The 14,184-nt window shown below is 56.6% G+C and overlaps 1 protein-coding gene across 5 annotated transcripts in view; it reads right to left on the bottom strand.

Annotated features, from left to right (window-relative positions):
- Window positions 1-966: 966 nt before the first annotated feature.
- The window catches only part of NUP210 (nucleoporin 210), a 115,917-nt gene continuing 102,699 nt past the window's right edge, over window positions 967-14,184 (bottom strand). The window contains exons 33-40 of one of the 5 annotated variants that reach the window (XM_081027522.1): window positions 12,965-13,101; window positions 10,414-10,537; window positions 9,225-9,371; window positions 6,641-6,891; window positions 5,499-5,715; window positions 3,768-3,863; window positions 3,603-3,686; window positions 967-2,388 (exon numbers count right to left, since the gene is read on the bottom strand). In XM_081027522.1, the coding sequence (XP_080883648.1) occupies window positions 2,288-2,388; window positions 3,603-3,686; window positions 3,768-3,863; window positions 5,499-5,715; window positions 6,641-6,891; window positions 9,225-9,371; window positions 10,414-10,537; window positions 12,965-13,101 (1,157 nt within the window). In that variant the 3' untranslated portion in view covers window positions 967-2,287. Of the gene's footprint in view, window positions 2,389-3,460; window positions 3,687-3,767; window positions 3,864-5,498; window positions 5,899-6,640; window positions 6,892-9,224; window positions 9,372-10,411; window positions 10,538-12,964; window positions 13,102-14,184 lie in introns of those variants that run through there. The other 4 variants (XM_081027520.1, XM_081027519.1, XM_081027521.1 and 1 more) reach the window with 4 other exon arrangements.

A 14,184-nucleotide genomic window follows, 5' to 3' on the forward strand; every position in this document is an offset into this window, starting at 1 on the left:
CCACCCTGGGTGAGGGTGCAGCCTCCATTATACAATGGCCCAGTGATTCTGGTGGCTTTACTACCCCTGCAACATGGAGCCCTCACCTGGGCTGCTCAGCCAGGGGAAGGGGCAAGGAAGTGAGCAGAGTACTGCCTCCCACAAGCTGCCCGGGACACTGCTGCCCACGTGCTGTGCCCACAGGGGCATATTGGCTTGTGGCAGCAAAGGAGGATGGGAAATGGCGTGTATTTGGGCTGCTTTTGGCCTGCAGCTTGAAAAGGGGTTCAAATCCTATGGAAGAAGGTGGAGTGATGTCAGCGACAACTTGTCTCCACCACAGGTGCCTTTGGGGGCCTGTGACCACCTCACTTCTCAGCATCCATTCCCACACCGGTTTCACAGGCCTCTCGGGACACCCAGTGTCATTGCTCTGTGAAGGCACAAGGGGGTCCTGGAGGACCACGCAGGGGTGGAAAGGCCGGCAGAGGACCAGCCTCAGGATCTGAGTAATGGAACAGGCAGAGGCTGAGGGTCTGGGGAGGCAAGGTCGGGCAGCAGACAAGGAGTTGCCCAGACGGCCAGGAGGTGTCCGGCTGTAGAGGTCAGCGAGAGGAGTGGGCGAGCAGAGGTGCTGGTGACCCTGGGGAGGTCAGCCTTAGGGACAGTGGGGCTGGCAGAGGGAGAGGAGCCTGAGAGAGAAGGCTGAGTTGCTACTGAGTGACACGTGGCTGTGTGGGCAGAGCAGCCACGTTCTCCTCCAGGGAAGGCACCCATGGGAGCCCTGGTCAGGCAGCCCTGGCAGCCGGCTGGTGTCTCAGAGGTGGGAGGAAGGCCTTAGTGCCAGAGAAGGGAGGTGTAGTGCAGAAGGCTCAGGGCAGGAAGAACAGACCTCCTCCCCAAAAGCGCATAACCAGAAGCAAAGTCACCAGGGCCTGGGTCACTCGCAGGCAGGACTCAGGCAATTCTGTAGTGATCACACATCTCTTAAGAAATTATATTGCGCTTTATTAAATAAACTGAGTAGAAATGCACCTATTTACACCATGTTGTCAGTTTGAGCTCAAGTAATATGCAAGGCACAATTCTCCCTGTCTCCAGCTTTACAAAAGAAATCCCATGGAGCAGCCCAGAAGGAGTGAAGTGGCTTCACACTTGTGGCTCAGAGTCATACAGGACCCCACACAGTTTCCACATGTGCCCGGCCCTGGGCTGCATCTGCACGTCTTCCTGAGAGCGCAGGGCTCCTGCCCAGGGCAGAGGGCTGCGTGCGGAGGTCTCAGTTGCTGAGGGGGTGAGGAGGGGGAGGAGGGATGACTTACCCCAGCCGCCTTCTCCTCCCCAGGCCTTTCCTGCAGGGTGGGTCTGCCTCGGCCCAGCTCTGCCCGCTGGGGAGCTGCCTGGAAGGCCCTGGGCCCTCCACTGCCTCCAGGGAGGCATGTCCTGCTGGGGGCAGGACAGAGGCTCAGATCTGCTGAGGTGTGAGTGTGGTACAAGAGGGACAAACAACACTGGGTCTTTGTGCTTAGGCGGAACACAGCGGCTTTTCCAAACGAACGGAGAGGACAGTCCTGACTCCAGCTCAAGGACATTCCAATATCCCTGTGCTGAAAGAGAAGCCGGGATGTACCCACAGGGCCGAGGCCGAGCCCAGGAGATGTTTCCACAGTTTAGGACACAAAGAACACAGAAACCAGCAGTCTGTTCACAGTGGCCTGACGAGGGGCAAAGGCAGGCTGTTGGTTGCTGTCCAGTGTCTGTCTCCCTGGAGCCCGGGCAGCACAGGGTCCGGCGTTGTGATCCTCAGGCTTCTGTGCAGGAACGGGGCAGTGACCAGACACTCATTATTCACTCCCCTCATGTCCTAGCAGGAGCCAGATTAGGGGGAAGTCGTTTCCACAGGGAAAAACACCACACAAAAATGTTTTTAAAAAGTCCTTTCCCTGAGACTACGGCAGTAACATCATCTAAAGACTACTTCGAAACAGCTCGGCCTGCTCGAAGTCTTGGGAGGGAGCGGTTTCAGAGACGCTAGGAAAATAAAAGCAATAGCTGCACACTGTCCAGAAACCCTAGACCAGCAGGCATGGACGAATGAGTCGGAAAGGCTCAGCCTTTGCAAGGCTGAAGTAAGACAAACACAGTCCGATATGTGAGAACAAGCCAAGGTACAGTGTAAACTAAGGTCTATGAGGATAGAGGTGGCAGTGAGAGTGGCCTCGGGTCTGGGGCTGGCTCTGGGCTGGGCCGAGCAGGACAGCCTGTCGTGGGGGCACAGGAGCGCCCGGGCGTCGGCGGGGCATGCTGCCTAGTGCGTGGCGTACGCTGGGCTCCACAGCCCCGACGGAGGACTGGCCCGACGACTAGGCAGTGTATTGAAAGGCATCGGGGGCGATGAGGCAGCAAAATCTAGGGTGGAAAGAGATGAAGTGAGCAACCGAGCGCCAGGGAGACAGACATTCCTGAGAGATCCCTGCGAGCAAACGGTAGCAGACGCCTCCCTAACCGTGCCCCAGGCAGCCCTGCGCCAGTGGACGGGAGGACACAGGGCCCTGAACTGGCCCTCAGAGGGAAGGAGCACGGCTGCACGCACAGTGTGACCCGACCTCCCCAGACTCAATGGCGAGTCTCAGGATGGCATGGAAGTGTGCCGTCCATGGGGCACCCAGCAGGGCGCTGTCCAACCAACAGGACCAGCCTCTGGGAGGGGGCAGTGGCATGAACAGGCTCCAGGTGAGCAGAAGAGGCTGACGCATTAGGGAGACAAGACAAGGTGCTGGGGGGCTCCCACACACAGGGAGGCCAGTGGGGAGACACAGTGTGCAGGGCTGAAAGCCCGCCATGAGGACAACTGCCAGCAAGGGGAATGAGCTGCTGGGCCTTCCGTAGCCTCACGGGCGACATTCACAGGCCCAAGAGGCACCCCAGCAGAAGGCTATGGCTCTGGGTCCAGGACGCAGGTGGGAGCTTGTTACCTTGGAAAATGCATCTATATACAAAACTGTGTCCTCTTCCAAACACTTCATGGAGCCCTGGAGACCTGGCCATGCCCCACCATTGGGTCAGACAGCAGCCAAGCATTTCTTGTTGGGGGTGTTAGCATTCCAATGGGAACCAGGAGACGTAACCTGCGGTGCGCAGCTGTGGAGGCTCAGGGGACGCCCCTCACAGAGAGGTGGCCCTGGAGCCGTGCAGGACGGCCGGGCCGGGGCCACCAGACAACCGGCCTAGTAGGAGGCATGGGCTAGCCAGTCTCCTCCCTCACCAGCACTGCCTGCAACCCCACCTCTGAGGCAGCCAGGCAGCCAGCTCAGACCCACTGCAGTGTCCCCAGCCACACACCTGCAGTGGCAGGGCCCCCGCTGCCAGCCCCTCCTCCCTGTACAGCTCTACCTGGGACAAGCTCTCCTGGCCCAGGACCTCGGACCCGCACGGAAGCCTTAAGGTTCTGTCCCCCGGCTCCTACATCTGCCCTCCAGGTCTCAGAGGGCTGCTCCTTTTGGCCCAGGGCCATGCCTGCTGAGCACTGGGGTTCAGGGCCTCGCCCCCAGGGCCTCCCCCAGGACCCTTCTTCTTCACCCCAGTTCTGCTGGGCCATGCCCGCAGGGTGGCTAGCTACTCACAGTGGGGGCTGTGCCGAGGGCTGGCTCGGGGTGGGAGGGCTGGCGGTGCGGCGAGCTCCCGGGGGGCGCGGACCGTGTGGTAGGCTGTGAGACCACAGAGGCGGCTGGTTAGAGCAGGGCTGGGACGGGGGTGTGACCCAAGGAACACAGTGCAGCCAGCCTCACCTATGACCACGACAGCGGTGCCAGCCAGCATGGCAAACAGTGTGAAGAACATGACTTGGTAGGAGTCCAGGACGTGCTGGAAGAGGCTAGTTCCATCTGTGATAAGCAGAAGGTGAGTTACAGAATGACCCCATGGGGACCCTTGTGCGCGCGTCCATGGTCAGAGGGTGAGGTGCCCTGCCTGGGGCTTGGGGTATGTCCGGTCCTGTGGGGCTGGCACCCAGTACTCTCCCCTCCCATGTGGGCCACTTGATCTGACCCTGTCCCAACAGCCTGCTTCCTGGGAGCAGGAATGGCTCAGCACTGGTCAGCAGGAACCTGCGGTTTCCTTATGGGTCGGGGTTAGAACAGGCCTGTGTGAGGGAGTCTGGAAGGTGTGGGCTGCCGGGGAGTCAGCCACAGTGCCCAAGAGACAAGGTAGTATTGCAAATGCCAAGTTGTGAGTCGGAATCACAGAACTTCACCAGGGGAAAGGTATCAGACAGGGACCCACTGCTCTGAGAAGTGAGGCTGAGCGCACCCAGGGCCGCAGACCTGCCCAGGCCTCAGCCCACACCCTCACACTTATCAGGGACCTGTCCCCCACCTCACCGGGCTGTCCTGAGCTCAACAGGAAGAAGGCAGTGGTCTCCTCAAGTGGCCCTGACATTGGCCCACGCCTTCAGTCCGCTGTCCTGACCAGGTCACTTCCCTCTCTCAGAAAAACGCCCAAGGCCTGGCGTGCTGTCCCAGGCTTCTTCCAGCTCCCCCGGGCAGCTCCCCCCTGCACATCCTCCCGGGGTCTTCCTGACTGCATCGCCCTCCCCTGGCCGTGAATCCTTCCAGCCCGAGCTGCAGCGTCCGCTTTGAACTGCCACCTCTCCCAGCAGAAGTGAAACCATGCCCTGTGTGCAGCCCATTTTCAGCCACGTCTCTAGGATGCTTCCGTCCTCACTGCAGGCGTGATTCCATGCTTGTCTCCTGGGGTTGGGGTTTGGGCCCCTCTCAGGCTCTGCCCAGCCCAGGGTCTGGCACACAACATGTGCTAATCCATGGCGACACAATAATGCAGTCATTTGTTACTGAGCACCCCCGGTATGCTGTGGAAGCCCTGTGCTGAGTGCTGTCCTCATGCTTAACTTCTAGCTGGGGAAGACCTGAGAAACCATCGTAATTCATTAGGCTAATTATAGCACAGGTGACAGCTGGCAGAGTGTTACAGAAGAACACCAGGGTGAGAGTGTTTGCAGTGAGGTGCAGGTTTTCAGATTCTAGGAGAAGGTAATGTCTGAGGGACGCTCTCAAAGGGTTTGGGCCAAGGGGCTCTCGGGGGCAGCAGCATCATAGGTCAAGGGAACAGCGAATGCCAAGGGCTCTAGTTGCGGCCAGTCTGGCTGGAGCAAAGTACATGTGGGAAATGAGTCATAAAAGGGTCAGGAGGGCACATCACAAGGGGGCCTTTTGGGCCTGGAGGGACTTGGGCTTTACCTCCCCAGGGAGGTGGGAGGCATGGCAAAGTGCCAAGCAGAGAAGGGCAATCTAGTCACGTTGTAACAGGCTCTCTCTGCCTGCTGTGTTGGAATGGACCAGGGCGTGACTGCCCAAATGGGTAACTTCCACTTTGTGAGACATTGTGCATTTCTCACTCCCCCAGTTCCCACGCTTCCAGGCTTCCACGAACACCCAGGGCCCCTCCAGCCCCTCCCTTCCCACCCAGGTCCATCCCAGCTGGTGAACTGGCTCATGACTCACAAGGACCAGGCCCTCGGTGATCCATCACAAAGGCCACGGTGACTGGGATGGTGATAGCTTGGCTAGTCGCAGGGCTGGAGAAGGTCACAGAGGTGGACAGAGGCCCCTGGCTGCCGGCCACAGGGTCCGAGATACCGACCGTGTACGTGACAAAGCTGGGCAGCCCAACAGACTTCTCCTTCTCGAAGGCCAGCACGGCTGGGTTCCCCGATTTAACCTGGGAGAGACGTCGGGGCTGGAGGCAGCATCCCCATTTCTGCCTGAGATGTTGTGCTGCCCTCCCATGCCTGCATGCCAGAGGCTCCCTGCCCAGGTGCCGCATCCTAGGCAGGTGCCGATGCCCTGATAGCATGCCATTCTGCAGAATTGGGGAAGGAGCACACGGTCTGTACGTGGGGTGCTTTGAAGGCAAGAACAAATCAGTATCATTGAATTCTAATCAAGCGCTCTTTATAAAAATGCTAACCTGACATAAACTATCTAGTAAACACCACCTTTCAAGGGAGCAGTCTGGACTCTGTTAAAGGCTGATTGCCAGCAGCCCGATCGCAGGCCTGGCAGCCCGTCTGTCACTAGAGTCCACTTGTCCCTGTCTCACGCTGACGTTATTCAGTGCTGCGCTGCAGGAGACAAGAGGATGGGCAGGCACAGACACCACGAGCGCCTTCACACAGACCCTGGGCCCTTTCCGACGGGGTGAACTCCAGGACATCACTCATCTACCAGTCAGCAGACAGGGACACTGAGGCCCAGAGACAGGGGACCTGTCCCCTGTGGGCAAGAATCGGTGACAGGTTACGCTTAGGCTTTTCTTCTTGCCCACGCCAGCAGCGTTCCTGCACTGAAACCCTTCACTCACCACTAGCTGCTCCCTGACCAGCCTGTGCTGGGGAGGCCCTGTGCTAAGCGCTGCCCTCACACACTTAACCAACAGTTGGGAAGGACCAGCAGGAGTCCTAATGCTTAATACTATCACATAGGCTATCAGACCCAGTGTGCTATGGGGTAAACAGGGTAAGAATATTAATTCTTTAAAAATTTTTAATTGTGAAAAGAGGTGGTTCAGGATTTCCATATTCCCTCCAGCCCTCCTGATCCCTTGTCCTTTCCAATGCCCTAGCTTGCAAATGGACACCACTCACCTCCAGGTTCTCCAGAATCTCCATGGCACCAAAGACCTTGACCTCAGAGCTGGTGTAGTGGTTGCTCAAAAGGATTTCAGCCTGGTCGGCATACAGCCCTGGGCTGAAGGGCACCTCAGCCCCGACCTGCTCTCCAGAGAAGTGGCTGCCCAGGAGGGAGGCAGTGGCCAGCAGTGTTGTCTTCTTCAAGCTCAGGAGCTTCAGCTGCTTGTCCGTCAGTCTGTGCATCGTGACCAAGCAGAGGTACTTGCCTATGGAGACAAGGAGGTCCCACTTTGTTCCCTCTCCCACCTGTGGCCCCTGAGAAACATGATACCGACAGAGAAGAGCTCCTGCTGGCTAACTGGGCTCAAGTTTAACAGCAGAGCCTAGCAGCCATTTCTGAAGAGGGGCCTCTCATGCAAACCGCACGTCAGGGAGAAGCCGTCACCGGACTGCCTGCCTGCACTGTGGCCCTGCCATCTGAGCCAGCCCTTAGAAAGGAGTTCTTGGACTTGTGTTTCAACTAACAGGACTGAGGCTTTTCCTGTCCAATCGGAGCTGTGCAGCTGTGTCACCATCAGCATCTTCACTGACCAATGACAGCAGTTCCATTTTGACCAATCAGGACAGTGCCTTTTGGACCAATCAAACTGTGAGTATTTGGAGTCTTCATTTGCATGAGGACAGACCACTCAGGGAGTACACTTTCCCTTTCCACTGCAGACTGTGTTTCCCAGGCTGGAGCTGAAACACCAAAGAGGTCTTGCTGGACCCGAGTAGAGCAGACAGGCGGAGCAGAGCTGTCCAGCCAGAGAGGAGCCTCAGCCCAGGGCCACCTCGGCCCAGCGACACCTCGCCCACGGGCTGCCTCACAGCCGTGCTCTCTTAATTGTGCTAGAATACTACTGGGCTAGTCTCACAGCTGAGCTGCTTCACAACGGAACTGTTTGCACTGAATAAAGTTTCCTTCTTCATCACCCCCCAAACTGGGGAATTCCTGTTGGCACTGCATTGGCACCAGTGACCATTGGCTGACACACCCATACCTGATGCTATTCCTTCTCCCTGCTTCTCTAACTGGAGAACTCCTACTCAACCTTTAGAGCCCAGATGAGGCATCTCCTCCCCCGGGGGCCTCTGGGAAGTCCTTTGTCAGTGCCCCCAATCCACTGGCCACCCTTCCTGGGGCCAGCGCTCTGCTTTACTGTCACAGAATCCCCTATTCACCAGATCCCCACTGGAGTGAGGCTCTCTGGGGCAGAAAGGTCTAGTCCAGCTCTGTATCTCTGGGCCCAATTAGCCTGGCTCAGCACAAGTGTGAAAAAATGGTAAACAGACTCCAAACCCATCTGGGCTGCAGGCTGAGCTGGCGCTGCCTCCCGGTACAACCGATGGCCCCAGATACGGCAAGAAGTTCTGTGAAGACTAGCTGGGACTATTTTGGTGTCTCACGTTCTCCATGCTTGACTCAGAGACAAAATGAGTTAAGTAAACACTGTGAGTGATGCTTTGGAAACCTCCCTAAACCTGGAAACCTAGATCCCTGGGTGAGGGTTCCATCTATGCCCAAGTGCCCCTGGGTGTGTCCCTTCCATGCCAAGTGCCCCTGGGCGAGTCCCTTCCATGCCTATGCCAGCTAAACACCCTGGGCAAGTCGGCTTCCTTGCTGGCCATTTCTCTTGGTCAAGTGGGAGTAACATCACCCCCGTTGGAGATGCATGAATGAATAACCAGGGCCCAGAATCACAGACTGCCTATTCTGCACTAGGCACTGAGCTTGGGCCCTGTAGCCAGTGTGCCCCCATGATGCATCTTCTGTTCTCAGACAGCCGCCTGAGAACTGAAGATGCTTTGCTGCTGCTGCCAGAGATAGAGACGCAGAATGAGCCCAAAGAGAGGGGCCTCAGCATGCTGCAGATGGGCGTATGGCCTGCCAACCTCTCCCAGGTAAGGCTGGGCTGCATGTTCTTAGAATGACCCGAAAAAAGCACCCACTGATCATCAACAGTCATCATCACAACATTGGCAGCTACTTTTGAGGACTCAGGATGTGTGAAATATGTCATAGGAACTGTCCCATGAACCCTCACAGTGCCCTAGGAGGGCACTGTTTCCTCAGATCGAGGAGGTGATGCTTGGCGTGACTCAGCCTGCAGTTCCATAGCACAAGTTCACGGCATGCCGTACGGCCCTGGACGATTTAATAAGACCCCTTGCATTCCTCGCTGGCTCACTCCTCCCAGAGTCCTGACCTGCAGGCAGAGCAAGGCACTACCCTCCCATTTCACGGAGGGATATAGCCTCAACATCCACAGGCTCCAAGCTGGGAAGAGCAAAGAAGGCACTGAGCCCAGGGGTTCCCTCTGAATCACGTCCTTTCTGCTGGGGTAGGTGGACGCCTAAAATGGCCATGACCCAGCACAGGGACACCAACCCCTTCTGGAGGCCGCAATGAACCATAGAGGCCAGAGTAACAGTGACAATCCCAGGCTGGGCTCCTGACTGACTGTCCCTCTGGACAGAGAGCCACTGTGAGCCAAATTCCCTGAAGGCAAACCAGCTGTGCAAGTCAATTTCCACTTTCAAACCCCTGTAGACTTACCCAGAGTGGTGTCGAACCTTGGTTCTGCAGTGACAATGTCATGTGCCGGGAAATCGAAGACATCTTGCTTGAACTGGAGCTGGCAGCCGATGAGCGACTCTGGGCGCAGAGTCTCAATGACTTCCGTCTGGGCCCGGGAACACTCACCTAGACATGGGAGAAGGGTAAGAAAGGCGTAGGCCAGGCCTGCAGCCACCACACGGAGGCCCGCCAAAGCCTCGGCACCTGCCTAAAGAGCCCCAAGATGAGGGAGCAGGCTGGCCAGGCCACAAAATTGCACCTGCACCCAAAATTCCTTCCACATTAGGCTGGAGCTGCCCAAAGCTTCATGATTGTGCCACGGTTTATAGAAGCTGAGGACAAATTTTACAGAGGAGGGCATCATTCTGAATGCCAGGCAATTTCAGATCAGAATTTCAGGATTTATTCTAGCGCTTGTGTCCAGGGCCACGGCAGATGAGTCAGGCCACCAACGTGTGCCATCTGTTCCTGTCAGCAGGGGACAAATGGGCAACTTAGTTCTGGACCTCAGGAAGGCCCCACAGGTACACTGAGAGCCACTTCAGCAGCAGCACAGTATGGCACTTGCACTGGCAGGAAGAGATTACCACGACACTTCAATAAATCTGCCTCGTTAATCAGAACGAAAACAGTGGTATTTAATTCTACCAGTTAAGTGGCTTTTTTAAAAAAGCTTTGTATTTACTTTTATTAAAAAGCCTTCTATTAATTTTTTATAAGTTGATGTATTAATTTCTGGCAGCTGTGTCCAAGGCGCTCATGCGCAGGGGATGGGGTTGAATGTGCTGTGCATGACTTGGGAGACGCAATTACAAAAATCAAAATCAGTGACAAGGCCTGCTAGGTCGTCACTTTCTGGGATTAAGGGTGGCCAGTTGTGGCGTTCTTTACTGTGCCTGAGGTTGAAGTCACATTTCTAGCTCAGAAACAGACAGTTTCTGGGTGCCTGTCTCTTTTAGGAAGACTCCTTCCGTGGCGTCTGCTTGTGGCTGACTAGAATTTCTATAAAAGCTAGAAGGGGCCGGCCAGCTGGGGTTAAATGTTCTCTCTGGAGTTGGCATGAGTTTGAGCATACAAAAAGCCCATCAGAAGGGCACAAGAAGCCCCCCTCCCCATTCCCTGAGCCTGGCAGGGCCCCTTCCCAGGATGCCTGACCCCGACTCTCTACCTCTCAGGTTAGAGTTTCTGTCTCCCACGGTGACCGTCACTTTGGAGGCTGTGTCCTCCTGGAAATTGGTCTGGACGGGGCGCATGTGATGGGCGACGACCCTCTGAGGGAAGCTGATCACTACCTGGGAAGGAAGCCAGGTGAGCTCAGTGAGTATCAGCCGTGTGCTGGCCTGTACATCTCTGTCATCTCACCCTCTGGCCTGCGATGCAGGCACTGCCCATTTCACAGGTGACAAAACTGAGGCCCAAAGCCTAAATGATGTGCTGGAACACGGCAGAGCTGGGGTAGACCCCAGGCTCGTCAGATTCTGCAGCCCAGGGCTCTCCCACTGAACAAGAGCAGAGAAGAGAACAGCAGGCCTCAATTCATTCATTGGTCTGAGGGGAGCTGTGGATTTTGGCGCCTGTGAGAGTTATCGTCACTTCTCTGTACCTCGATTTGGTTAATTAATCTTACAGCAAAGAGAGAAAAATCCATTTTACTTTACCATCATTTATTCAAAATAAATCAGCCTGACCAAAATGTGAACTCACAAAGCCCTGGCAGTGAAGGGTCCCCAGACTCCAGTGTTCCCAGGCTCCCCTTGCCCAGCCTGCAGCCAGGAACATGCAAACACCACAGCTGCACGCCTCCCCCTCCCCCACAGAGCCCAGTGCTGTCTGCCCGGGGGAGCCCAGCTCCAGGGCAGCCTTCTCCAGCTAGAAGGCCTCCTGCCCCCTCTGGGCAGGCACTGAGCACTTCCTGCCTCCCCCAGGGCTGATTTCTACCAGAAAGGGGGTCCCACTCCCCCTAAAGTGCCAGCAGCAATCAGGGCCATGACCCCCACAGAGCTCTAGGCAGGCTACAGACCCTGAGTGGCCCGCCACGTCCATCCCTGCGCTGCCAATTCCCACCTTCCTCCATCTTGCCTTCTACTCCTGACCCCATGCGCGCCCTGCTGCAGTCCTCCCTGGCACCCTGGCCGTCCTCCATACCTTGGCCCCACCGCCCACATGCTCCCACCCACTGCCAGCTCTTCCAGAGCCATCCCTTTGCGGTAGGCCCCCCGCCTCATGTGCAGCTTTCTGCCCTGGTACTCAGACACCTGACCAAGTGGCACCACCAGCCCCACTCAGAGGAGCTCAAATCACCACGTCCCAACGTCACTCATCGTCCTGCCCCCACTGGCCCTCCTCCTGTGCTCCCCTCTCAGAGCAAAGGACCCACATCTGCCTAGTCACCCAGCCAGACCCTGGCGTCACCCCACGGCCTCCTTCCTCCTCACTCCAACTTCTAAACAATCACAAACCTCTGATGACCCCCCTCCTGAATCTCCCCTACACCCACCCTTAGTTTCTGCCCACCCGCCGGTGCCAGCTGACAGCCCTTGTTGGGTCCCCTGGCTGGTTACCCTGCAGCTACTCCCCTTCTCTTGGGCTCTTAGGCTCTGCTGGGCACCGGGTGATTGTCCCAAAACTTGCTCCAATCCATATGACTATTTGATTTAAAAGTAAGCCTCAGCCTCTTCACCTGGAGCAGTCACAGTGCAGCTAATGCCTACTGAGCGCTTGCTGTGTGCTGAGGGCCATCCTAAGGGCTTCACACATCTTAGCTCAGGGCAGCGCACCACACTAGTATCCCCATTTTACAGGTGAACAAACTGACGCCCAGGGACGTTAAATCACTTACGCAGGGTCACAGTCCTCAGTGGCCCTCCTGGGATGTGAAGCTAGGCAGGCTGGACCTAGAGCCTACACACTTAACCACTGAGTGGAACTGAGTACCTGGAAGTCGACACATTTCACGATCTGACCACAAAGCCAGCCTCCGCTTCCCCACGTCCTATATTAGAGCCACCGGGGCTCGGCTCTGGAACCCTTTGCCCATTCCATGCTCCCTCTGCCAGCGCCCCTGAGCACTCGAAGCAGCTCCTTCCGGGAGGTCACAGCCTTGCGCTCACAAGGGGCACCTCTCTGCAAGCGGAGGGCCCAAACCGCAGAGCTGCAGCACTAAATACGCGCACGCTCGTAGATGAAACTCCTGGACCTGAAGGCATTTGGGCTCTCAAACTGACACGTTTGGGACACAGCCAAGCTTCGCTCATTGAGTCATTCTCAGCTGGAGACAAACAGAAGAGAGAGCAGTTTTGTTTGTCTCCAGAAAGATTGAAAAGGTGACTCACTGGGGGAGGGTCCCTTTGCCGGTGACGCCCAGTCACTGCACTGGCCCATGCACAGCCGCAGCCCCAGGGACAGCTGTGCGGCCAGGCCCGCCCTTGCAGGCACAGCTCACGTCCAGTGGGAGCTGGGTCCACACTAGGAAGGCCTCTCGCCATCACGCCATTTGAGCATGGGGAGACAGAAGCTGAGAAGACACGGGCACTCGCCCAACCCCAGAGGTACTGGGTGGCAGACCTCCACTCGTGACTTCCAGACCCTGACTGCCACCAGGCAATGACACATCTTTCTCTAAAGAAAGGGGAACCATTCCGTATGGAAAGCTGACAGTTCCATCCCGAAGTTCAGCCATGCCTCTCAGGCCAGGAGCCACGTGTGTCCTGAAGCCTCACCTCCTTGTAGGTCCTCAGGAGCCCAGCGACCTCATAGGAAATCGTCACGGAGCCCACGTCCCGGGCCACGGCCACGCCCGTCTTGGGGTCGATGTGGAGGACGCTGCTGGCTGAGGAGCTCCAGGTTCCGGGGAGACCTGGGAGAGGAAGCCTGGGTGTCACCCGTCTTGCCCACGTCTCATACTGCAGCCAAGCCCCATGTTACCTGGTCACTGAGGCAGGCTTCTTGCTGCCCGGCCCCCACACCACACAGCGGCCACACGGAGGTCCCTCATCACCCTCGCCTCGGGCAGAAGCCATACTCTGTCTGTTTCTGCAGCCTGGCTCGGCCTGCTCCCCTCACACTCATGGCTACGGCACGTGGAGCCAGCTGCCTGCCCCCACACCTGCTCACCGCACAGCATAGCCTGTCGAGAATAAGCTGTGGCCCCCGCCACCCCCAGCGCCTTCCCCTGTTCGGAGATGACCTGGGTGCTGGCCCTCTGGCCCCGCCCTGTACACGCCCTCCTCCACAGCTGCCCTCTGCCCCCCACACATTGTTTATCAATCCCTTTTAGTAAATAAAGCAGGTGTCGGGCTCAGAGCTGTCACAAAACAGCATTTCTTAGGTAAAAGCCAATCACAGCATCTAATAAATACAATAAAAGGACTCAACCACCACATTTTATTTATGGCAAATTATACTTGTTTTTCTTGAAAGACAGTACTTAACTTCCTTTTAAAATGAATTTAATTAGGGGGGAAAAATAGGGAGCTACTCTGGAAAAAAAAAGGAAGTAATTGTCCACGGAGCTGATGGCTGTGCAGGTGGTAGGGCATGTCTGAAATCAGCGAGCTGGCCCTGGCTGTTCCTTGCGTAGGGTTCCTCTCAGAGGCATGCCCTCCAGCATGGTAGCCACTGGCCATGACATTAATTAAAACAAAACATTCAGTTTCTCAACTGCATTAGTCACATTTCAAGTGTGCAATGGCCAGTGGTACTTTGCCAGACAGAGTAGATACAGGACATTTCCGTAATGGCAGAGTGTTCTACTGGACAGAGCTGTTTCCGAGCATGGGTTGGCACAGGGCCATATACTAGCTAGACATTTGGGCTGTGTGTGCCCGAAGGTCTCTGATGCCACCATTCAACCTGGCATTTGGGTGGAAACAGCCCCTGACAACAAGTCCCAGTAAGCTGGTACTTGTACAAAGAGGCGGCAGGCTGGATGCTGCCCAGA

This window comes from Rhinolophus hipposideros (genome assembly GCF_964194185.1).
Source record: "Rhinolophus hipposideros genome assembly, chromosome: 2".
Lineage (NCBI taxonomy): Eukaryota > Metazoa > Chordata > Mammalia > Chiroptera > Rhinolophidae > Rhinolophus > Rhinolophus hipposideros.